Below are 11,761 nucleotides of genomic sequence, written 5' to 3' on the forward strand. Positions count from 1 at the left end.
TATATCTCTTATGATATTATCAATTATACAACTTCAATACCTGAAAACTATACTTTATTTGAATACAAGTTCGTTTTAATTAATTGCATGGATACTCCTTGTGGTTCGCACGAATTTCACCTATGATCCCTAACTTTAAAAAATTACGTGCATGCTCCTTGAAACTTCAATGTGGTAACACTTATGCTCCCTAACGTGGATGACTGTTAGTTTTTCCAGTTAAATGATTATGAAGTTACCATTATACCCTTTATTAAAAAAATGAATTAATATTAAAAACATTATAACCTAATATAAATATATTAAAATATTGACTATATCTGTGTCTCCCTCACTCATACATGACACAACCATATCGCCGGTTGAATTAATGGCTGTCGCACGCATCCACCAGCAGGCTTCGACTTCACACCATTGGCCCTACCACGCCTCCGGTTGAATTCCCACGCTACACCTCCACTCACACACTTACCACACATCTGCCGCAAGAACCGTACAACCACCGCCATGGCTACTTGCTCGATTGATCGATCTGTTCAGTGGCGGTTTCCGGCGAGGATGACGGGAACACCACCCTATTGCAAATCTGATTTGGGCTTGATTGGAGAATGTGATTCGCTTATTGAAGTCCAAATAATTCTAAAAACTGTGTTCGATTTATAGGGTTTGAAATTGAGTTTAAAGTTGAGAATCTAGTTCTTTTGTAGGTATGAAGCCACACTGATCTGGGAGTTACTAAACTTCTCATATCATCTATGTTTTCAGATTGGTTAGGTGCATTGGTTTACGGTGGGCAACAATAGATTATGTTTCTTTTCTTTTTCTTTTTTTACCTTTTCCAGGTAAAAGAAATCAGGGTTCGTTTGGTTTGGTAGCGAATCTTCAACGACTTTCCGACTTGTTGTAGGTTTTCGGTGGTTTAAGTGGCGGTTGCACTAGGAGGATGAAGATGTTGAGACGGTATGGGGGTCGTGTGTTTGGTTGACCAGACAAATAAAACAGAGATATTTTGGTACTTTTTTAGATGCGGGGTATTTTAGAAATTTCATAGATAGTTATGGAGCATGAGTGTTATCATGTTAAACTTTCAAAGCACATGTAATTTTTTAAAGTTAGGGATCAAACCCTGAAATCTGTGCAAACCACATAGAGCCTCCATGTAATTAACTCCAACAAAACATATACCAAAATGTCAAGAAAAAAAAGTGCATATTTATTTAAGTTAACGAACATCTAACTAATATATTAAAGCAACACAATTTTGTTCACATGTCCTTCACCTAGGTTGTCCACATAGGCTTCCATGTCATCAACATTCCATAATCTATTTTCCACATATTACAATAAAATTTTAATCAATGATATTGACTTTTATATTTTTGTAACTTATTAACGTAATTATGATATTAATTATTCTAATTATTGTTAGAATTATATTTACTGAATTATTTATTTATAAAGTATTTTCTTTTTATGTTATAGACATAGTTTAACATCTTTTGTAATATCTGCTGGTAAAAACTTATGTCAAATATTTGTGTTGATTAAATATGTTTTTTACATTTTATATTGTTTCTTGATATGTTTTTCACCTGTGTGTGACACAGGTTATTATCCTAGTAAGTGATTAAAGTAAAACTAAATAAAATAAAGTCATATTATTTTGTATTATATTATACAGTATAATATAATATCATGTTATAACATTTGATAAAATATATATCTTATTATATTGATTAAAATTATATTAATTTCTGGAAACATTAAAAGTAAGCATAATTTAAAGAGAAAATACTATAAAGAATATAAATAAAATATATTATTTTATATGCATAACGAAATAAAATTAAAAAAATATACAAAACTATTTTACTGCACCCAGTAAATCTCATTAATAGCAAAATTATTGGCAGGGTTTGGAAAGGGTAAGATTTAAGCTAACATTACCTTTATCCTTAAGGATAGAGATGCTTTTAGATAGACCTCTGGCACCGTTAACAAACTGTTACAAACCACCAAACCTGAAAAATTTAACATTAAAGAGCTACCAAAAAAATAACAAAAGACGTGGTGGGGGGTGGGGGGGGGGGTAATATAACATCATAAAACAATATATAGGATCATAATACCACACAGAAACGTATATACATCAAGACAAACACATGAAAAGGTCACCTAAAGTGACATATAAGGAAAACTAAGTGTATACCACAAAGTTAAGACTCAAATATACCATATCATAAATTTGTTTACCTTAATCATACATCTCCGCAAACCTTCATCCTGGATCATGTCCTCAGAGCGATGCAACTGTAACAAATCCTGTCTAATCCATTCATCTCAAGTCATTTTGGGCATACCTTAAAGGTTCCATTGCTTTAACTGGCATTGTCAACCGCTTCCACTTTATATGCCCAAACCATTTCAATCTCCTCGTTATCATATGTAATATACTATCTGATGTGTGAATACATATACATATATACATATATATATATATATATACATATATACATATATATGTATATATAGAATATGAAGCTTTAAAAACGGATTAACCTAACTAGGCTCACACAATAGGCAAGTTTACTGATCATGTGTAGCACAGATAGAGGAAGTCGGAATATCAAACACAAGGGCATGTTCTACGATTCTATGAAATGACCCTAAACTAAGATTCGACTAATAAATCAAATTGACTTTATTTTATTTTAATTACTTAAATCTAACTTACTTAATTGAATTAACTGGAAAACATAACAAAACTTGGCGGGACTTTAACAGGTATGGAGAAAAAACTACATAGGCTAGAATTCTATTGGCAATTCAATGATTAACAGAATTAACTAATCAGATGACACTGGGATCTTAAAAATAAATCAACTAAGGCTTGCTAAAGTTCGATAGATCACTCTCGGTCTCACCAGCTAACCCTCACGAATCTTTGAAGATTGAATTATCCTACCGGGATAATGTTACTAAAGTACTCTAATGACGCATCACCTCCCTGGCTCAACAACACAAAACTCGCTCAAAATTGGTACTATCAATTCTAGGGATAAAGTGATAGCAATATCTAACCTGATCTAAGACACTTATCTTCACGTTAATCTAAACCGGACAAGACCAAAACTCGCTCTCACGCAATTCTAGCCTAATCGGACAAAGATACGAGACAAACTGACTCCCTATTACCTCTCGACCGTAAGGAAGGCGGACCTACTAAATTTTAATAATTAACTACACATGATACTCATATGGCCGCACGCTAACCACAATGAGATCAAAAACACCAAGTCAATGACCTAACCGAATAACCTAACCAAACGACACAAAATCAATTCATCAAAGAAATAAGGGGAATCACAGGCGATTATTATATAAAACCAATAACTAACACATCCATAATCAGATTAAATAAAGCTTTCAGTTGTAATACGCCGTGTAATTAATCAAAACCAAATAAATTGTCAAACAAAATCAATATTCATCTCAACCTAGGTAGTTCAAATATTTAGCTACTTATAATAATAAATGAAAACAAAACAATTTCAGTAACAAAACCCATATATAATAATTACAAAATAAAGAAAATATGGCAAAAGATTGAAACCAAATAGCTAATGAACCCTAATTTTTTCTTGTGCAATGAACAGAACCTTCAAGAAAACTTCTATGCATCCAAAGTCTGTTCCTACGTTTTCAAAAACCCAATAAAGTAATAATTCTTCAAACTGTGTTCCGCTCCCAAGAAAAAAAAATTCCCTCTTGACTTGTTAATTGTCGGCTCGTGGCTAGCCTCCAATTTACCGACCAAAATTATTATATTCCTTTAATGAACCATATTACTTCATTTTATAATCTCCATCTTGTGGGGCTGCTCCGTGTTTAATTTTGTTTTTGTTTTTCTTAAAATCATTAATTTGGCTGTTAAATTCTTTGTTATCATAATTTATTAATAAAATTAATTAAATATAACTATTACTAGCTTTAGAACTCGTGTGATGCATGGAAAGCTTAAAAAATACAATTAAACTATAGAAATTAAATGATTAAATGTAAAAAACCTATATTTTATCAAATTAAATAGTTTAATAAGTTCAAATTATATTTTTTAATAGAATATTCATACGAATACGTGGTTAATTCTCACGCAATTTCTTCATTATCTTGAAAAAGGATGAACATAGCGATTTTAAGTTGTAATTATATTTTTTTAATGTAATAACGAATTTTAACAAAAGACAATATAAAAGAGAACATAATATATAAATTAGCATGACTAAAACACACTTTTGTATTACAAATTTGAAAGAAATGGATGAGAACTCCATTAATCTATGAAGATTGAATGAATACGTGGGAATAAAATTATTATTCATTCATAATTTCTTTTTATTTTTATCTTCTTATATAAGTATCATTCATTAATTTTTACCGCATTCATCTTTTACACTGAAAAGTATGTATAAATTAATTTAATAAAAAGGTAGATATGATTTCATTAAATATATAAATATTTTTATTATACTAACATAAATAACCACATATTTTTAATCTCTATAATTTAGGTAATTATTATTTGATTAAATGATTGACTGATACGTTTTCATTACACTGACATAAATAAGTTTTCATTAAAAATAGGAAAATAGTTTAATTGGAAAATTTTGTCAATTAATCTCCCAATGACATGTGTACCAACTATTTTACTTTATTAAAATACGTAGATTACATTACATACAATAAAAAATAATAATAATAGGAAAATATAATATATGTTCGAATATAAAAACGTTTTTATTAAGTTTAAAATTAAAGAACTTCATTATTTCTCATTGTCTTTATAACCCAACAAAACTCAAATACGAGTAAATTAGGAGCAATATTTAATTAAAACAAATTAAAAAACTATTAAAAATGCCGGAATAATTTATAATATTTAAAAATAATTTAGACTATATCACTAGTCACTACTAATACTCCTTTAAAAACCTCATTTCTTATCCAATCTAAGCTTGTGTGCCCACACATCCACTTTAACATCTTCATCTATGCTACCTTCATCTTGCAGGTTTGTGTCTTCTTGATGGCCTAACATTCTGTCCCATATAACATAGTTGGTTTAACTACAAGCCTATAAAAATTTTCTATTATTTTGTGTGGAACCTGTTATCACACAAAGCCTAGTGGGGCTGCTCTCCCCTACACTAACCAACCTGGATGCGATGAGCTAATATCTATCTCCCTATCCTTTTTGTAGAAACGATCCTAAATACTTGAATTTAGTTGCTTGTGGAACCTCTTGATTATCAATGGTAATCTGAGTATTGTCGTCGCCTACACCACTGAATGGAGATACTCAGTCTTTAAGAGACTAATTTTTAAACATTTGCCCCCTAAAGTTGCCCGCCACTCCTCCAACCTCTCATTCAGACTTTGTTTAGTCTCTTCACTAACACAATATCATTTGCGAAAGCATGCCCCATCAAACGGTTTCTTGAATTAACCTAGACTACTCATCCAACACTACCGCAACAAGAAACGGACTTAACGTAGATCCTTGGTGGTGTCCTACCATGTAACATTTGTTACTTTTAAAACCCGAAAACCCGACCCATTTTGAATTTTCAATTTTTGTTATAAATATATACACCTCATATTCGTTTCATGTATTTATGTGACATTCATTCATTGTTTATTTGTAATTTTATTGGTATTCCTTAAACCCGGTTTATCATTTCATTTGTGTTTAAACATTCAATGTTAATATAATATTCGCAAGGATTTAATTGGTCCTTCGTTTTCTTATTTATTTTGATCAATTAAAGAAACTACGAGATTTAAAAGTTTTTAGTAAAGTTAACTATTTGGGTAAAATATAAAAATCCAAATATCAAGCTTTATTTCGTTTTTTTTATAATTATCCAAAGGGCAAGATCTTAAATGCAAATATATTTATAATTTGATTTATAAGAAACCTAAAAGTTTAAGGGGTGATTATGTAACATTGATTTAATTAATATTTTAAAACCCTTCTTCTAGCCCACCCTATTCGCGATTTTTCGACGAAGGTTTCGGTGACGGGAATCCGGCGCTGGCGACTGGAATCCGGCGTCGGCAACCCTTAAAACACAGTTGAAACGTAAAATAAATCCAATATAAAGATAGTAATACCTTCCTCCATTAATGGCCAACTTTAATCGCCATAATATCATGTAACAACAACTTTTATTGGCCGAATTAAAGTCCTCAAACAGTCGGAAATAGTAATCACGTAATAACAAGCATTTAACGTTCAACGGTCCAATTAAAACTATAAATAGGCTGATAATCCTAAGCTTTTGGGTAAACATACATTCTAAATCCGATAATCGATACGTCTAAGCTCATTTTCCGACCATCGACGTTCACTATCGTTTTGGCACTATTATATATATATATATATATGAATAATTTCAAGCCGTTGATCAAAAACTCAAACATAATTTTAATAATCATTGAACGAATCAACAACTTATATTTTTAGGGTTTTGGGTGGGGAAGATGAAGTTGAATGTTAGGTTATAAATTAATATGTTTTCATTTTATTAACAAAGATGTAAATATGGCTTGGTGGTTAGAATATCTGGGTATGAGTTGAGAGACCGGGGTTCGAACCCAAGACAGCTCACATTTTCCTTGACTAAATTTTTTAAAACATATATTTTATTTATTTAAAACTAATTAATATATAATAAATTATTTAAAAATCATAATTGTAACACCGTGAAAATAACCCATCTAGTTTTGGGTCAAAAATGTAATTTTAGAAGTTAATGGGTTAAAAATGCCAAATCTGGAAGTAGAGGGACTGAAAATAGAAATTCTGGAACTTATGCATCTTCGCGTATCGCGAAGATGCAAAGCAGAACATCTTCGCGTATCGCGAAGTTGCTGACACACATTTCAACGTTATCCAGTGTCGTGGTGACACGTGTCAACACCGGGTTGATTTTGCGGCGCCGTCATGCATCTTTGTGTATCGCGATACGCGATATGCGAACCGCTATAGGCTGCATCTTCGCGTATCGCGAAGATGCACAAAATCGCCTATAAATAGGCAACTACGAGCTCAGCCCATTCATCCCATTTTCACACTCATTTTCATACACTTAACCTAGGGATTCGTGCCAAGGACGTTCCGAGGTGCCGAGGGCTATTTTCGCATAGAAACGAGGTGTTGTTGCGCTGTTTAACGAGCTGTTGATCTTGTAAACGAAGCACAAGCCGAAGTGCTACTAATTTCTTAAGTTCTTAAGTTCCGCCTAGCCGATTAAGGTTAAGTTACTTACTAGTTACTTTAAATACATAGTTATAACTTAGTTAAGGGTATAGTCGTTAAACTGCTAATGTTTTTCCAAGTAATGTTTTATAAAGTAAAGACGTTGCTTCCATGTGAAGTAATGTTATCAAAACTATTATTTTGACGGGCACGTAGTAACTGGAAGGGGGGGGTATCATTAGTAGACTCTTCTTGTCTAAGGAAAACAATTCGTATACATCTCAATCAACCGCAGGACCCGTTTGCTTACCTGGAGAAGTTTTCCAACGTGAAATCCTTTATTAGGCCAAAGCGTGCTATTCCAAACGTCATATGTAAATCCAAAGTATTTTCGTAGAACGACTATAACTATACTAAGATTAGGTCAGACCTAAGAGTCTGCTGATCAGACCTCGAGTCTGCTGAACTAAATCATACTTCAAATCTGCTGATCAGACCTCGAGTCTGCTAAAACTGAATCAGACTTCCAGTCTGCTGATCAGACCTCGAGTCTGCTGAACTGAAACAGACTTAAAGTCTGCTGAATATTACCAACTAGGTACTTATGCTAACCTATTATGGTATATAGGTTAATAGCATACTAAAGCTAAGGATACTGATATTCCAACTGATATTACAAGGTGAACACGTTAACCTTTTACTGTCTGAACTGATTTTTACTCTTGTAATAGACTGGTTGTTTATTACAAAGAGTCTGATAAATGTTTGCATGAGATATAATCTCTAAAATCGTTATAATACAAAATAGATAATAAAGAGCAACTCAGACCGAATACACATGTGTCTGGATCCATACATAACTGATAATTGGCATACAAAACCAAGCCAGTCATAACCAGTTCTCCATAAGGGTTACATAGGCTTTGGGAAGGTTGTCTCCGAACAGGGGCTATGTACTCGGGGAACCTTTGAATTGTGTGTGTAGGGTAGTGGTACAAATCCCGGGAATGGACAGGCATTCCTGCTGAGTTTGTGAAATAGAAAACTATGTTTGTATTTAACGACTGTTATAAATGTTTTATCGAGTCAACGTTTCACCAGCATATAGCTGACGTGTTTTTCCCACCTTTGTAGGTAATTAGATGACAATAGATGGTATACAAGAATTGGAGTCATAGAAGTTCGCTCGAGATGGCACGTTTTTGAATATTATAAATCCTTGTATTATTAATATCACTGTTTTGTAAAACTGAAACTCGGGTGTTTAATTCCCGAGTAATTTTGATAATGTAAATATATATTTTAATATTTAAAGACTTCTGCTAAAATGAACCCGCTACTCTGATATATTTATAAAACGGGTGCCAACTGTTGGTCACACCTCTAGGCCCTGGATCAGGATGTGACAGGTTGGTATCAGAGCCATCGGTTTTATCGAATTAGGTATTAATAAAAATTAGTACCTAAGCTTTAACCATTTATCTAATAAGTAGGGATAAGTTATGATTGGTAGTCTATCTATCCCTAAGTTTATATATATGCAGATGTCGTATACAAATTATTATGGACAAAGACGTCGGGTTGCAAGGAGGTCAAATCCTGCCCCCGATGCCGAGCCATCTGATAGATCTAGCACGAATTTTGGTCCTAAGTGGCCAACTGTTGCAGTGAACCCGACTGAATCGGTGTACACAAACCCGGCTGATCTGAATAACTGTAATAACCCGATGAATCCAAATCCGATGAATCAGATGAACCAATATCCTGTTGATCAAATCGATCCCTACTTGGCTTACGGAAGCCAACCAGTATATGCTCCTGGAAGCCCCGAGATGCCAATTGAAATATCAAGTGACACTTCAGAAAGTGTTCCGCTGACTGGTACACCGAACTACTATCTATATGATATGGAAGTTCATAGTAGAGTTAAACAGGAAACAAGTACTGAATATTCCAGCTGGATGAATTGTCATTCCAACCAAAGTTTGTGGCATGTTGGATCACCGCCACCAGGTACCCAAATTCTAGCAAGACCAACCCAAGGACCAATCCACTATTCTGAGGTTCCTGGTTTTCCACCATACCAAGGTCCTATTCTGACTGAGGCTGAACAAGCACACGAGATACTGGAGGAGGCCCGTCTCATCGAGGAGTTTTATACAAACAACCTTCTCGATGAGGAAATACAGGAGTATGTAGCAAATCCTCACCTGTATCCAAGGGAAACCGCCTATCTTTTCCCTTCTGCATCTGCACCCATAGGATATCCCAACCCTCCTAACTCAGTAATGGACGAATTAAGAAACGGGAAGGTTAAAAAGAAAAAGATAAGCAACAAGATCATCAAGAAGTGTGACAAAATGAAGAGCCTAGTTAAAAAATGGGCCAAGGATTAGGATTATATAAATATTGTTGTTTAAACATGTTGTATTTTTCTATCCTTCTGTACTGATATGAATAAAATCCTGTGTTTTGTGTTTTAAATCCATGTATTTATGTGATTCACAGAATGTCTGAACAACAAGAAACCCGATTAAGTCGAGGGAGTCAAGCTAACAAAGCGAAGACCCCTGAAAATAATAATAATTCAATTCCGGAAGAATATACTAGAGGCATACGTGATATGATAAAAACGGTTTCCCCGTTAATCAAAGAAGCTGTAACTCCATTGATAAAGATGGTGCGAGACCACACGACTAATTCTAAAAGTTTAGCCAAATCAAAATCAGAAAAACAAACGCAGCCAATCCATAGCGTATCAGTACATTCAAAAAGAAAAGAGACTGAAAAGACAAAGCTGAGAAGGAAAAGAAACAAGAAGGCTATGAAAGTACCACTGCTGAACACGTCCCGAGCAAAACAAAAAGAGCAAAAATTAGCACGGGATGCACCTTCAAAGATTTTCAAGTGTTTAAACCAAAAGAATTCAATGGGGATAAAGGGGCGATAACAACGCTTCGTTGGATTGAGGAAATGGAATCCATAGTAATTATAAGTAAATGCACTGAAGAAGAAAGCATTTAGTACTCTTCTCAGATGTTCAAAGGAGAGGCGCTGGAGTGGTGGAATACGTTGATTGAGATCAAGGGAAGGAGTAACATGTATAACCTGGAATGGAAGATTTTTAAAGAGTTAATCAAGCAAAGATTTTGTCCCATTCATGAGGTGGATCAAATCCAAATTAAACTTTGGAATCACAAGGTCATTGGTACAAATATCAAGGAATACAACACTAAATTCCTTGAGTATTGCCAGCTAGTACCACATTTAGTCACGCCCGAATATAACAAGGTGATGCGGTATATTTATGGGTTACCAAAAGAAATTCGTGATCATGTAAGATCACACATGCCTGCTACCATCGAGTCTGCTATCGAATTAGCAAGTTATTTAATGGAGAGCATGATCAGAAACAAGGATGAAGAAAAGAAGAGTGTGGTAGAGAAAAAGAGGGAGATTGATGAGAAGAGAAGGTTTGAGAAAGGGAAAGAAAGGTCGAATGTGTTTGATCGGCCGATGTGTAAAAATTGTGGTAAGAAGCACGAGGGCAGATGTTTGAAGCCTACCCCTAAGACTGATGTACGCAAGTTTGATCTGTTTTCAACTTGCAATTTTTGTAAGAGGCCAGGGCACAAGGAGGAGGATTGTAGGAAAAAGTTAATTGTTTGTTTTGAGTGTGGTGAAAAGGGTCACTTTAGTGCGGAATGCACGAAGAAGAAACAGGTAACTGCAGGCGCCAGTGGTAGTGGTACCAGGAACGAGGGGAGAAAGGGAAATGCCCGCGCTTTCATGCTTAACACTCAAAAGGCGGGAGGATTACCAGATGTGATTACTGGTACATTTCTTATCAATAACATTTATGCTAGAGTATTGTTTGATTCAGGAGCAAATCAAAGTTTTATAGATTATAAATTCTATGATCTATTAAATGAACCTTTAGCTAAGCTAAATAATCAATATGAAGTAGAAATGGCTAATGGATCCTTGATTAAAATATCTGAAGTATTAAGTAGTTATATTTCCTTAGCTGGACATGATATGCCAGTTCAATTGTTAGCTATGGAGTTAGCCGGCTTTGATGTTATCCTAGGAATGGATTGGTTAGCCGCCAACCAAGCCCGAATATTATGTGATGAAAAAGCTATTGAAATCTTAACTCCAAATAGAAAAATTTTTCGAATAGCTGGCGATAAAGATTCTGGTAGAATTGGAATTATTTCAAAAATAAAAGCAAGTCATTGTTTGGGTAAAGGTTGCTTAGCATTTATGGCTTAGTAACCAAGGAACCCGAGCCTAAGAAAATAGAAGAGGTCTCAATTGTCTTTGAATTCAAGGATGTATTTCCTGATGAGTTGCCTGGAATTCCACCGGATCGAGAAGTAGAGTTCAAGATAGATTTAGTTCCGGGAACGGCTCCAATTGCTAAATCTCCTTATAGATTAACACCAACCGAAATGAAAGAATTAAAGAAGCAATTGGATGAATTATTGGAGAAGG

At 34.2% G+C, this 11,761-nt stretch overlaps 1 protein-coding gene across 1 annotated transcript; it reads left to right on the forward strand.

Moving 5' to 3' along the window:
* The first annotated feature begins 10,300 nt into the window (after positions 1-10,300).
* LOC143583483 (uncharacterized) lies at positions 10,301-11,539 on the forward strand. Its single transcript, XM_077065779.1, has 2 exons — positions 10,301-11,099; positions 11,205-11,539. The coding sequence occupies exons 1-2, from the start codon at positions 10,301-10,303 to the stop codon at positions 11,537-11,539; spliced, it is 1,134 nt and encodes a 377-aa protein (XP_076921894.1).
* The last annotated feature ends 222 nt before the right edge of the window (positions 11,540-11,761 follow it).

The sequence above is a fragment of the Bidens hawaiensis genome, unplaced genomic scaffold (assembly GCF_021521415.1).
Source record: "Bidens hawaiensis isolate Kalapana, Puna unplaced genomic scaffold, B.hawaiensis_p1.1 tig00032422_1, whole genome shotgun sequence".
In the NCBI taxonomy this organism is placed as follows: domain Eukaryota; kingdom Viridiplantae; phylum Streptophyta; class Magnoliopsida; order Asterales; family Asteraceae; genus Bidens; species Bidens hawaiensis.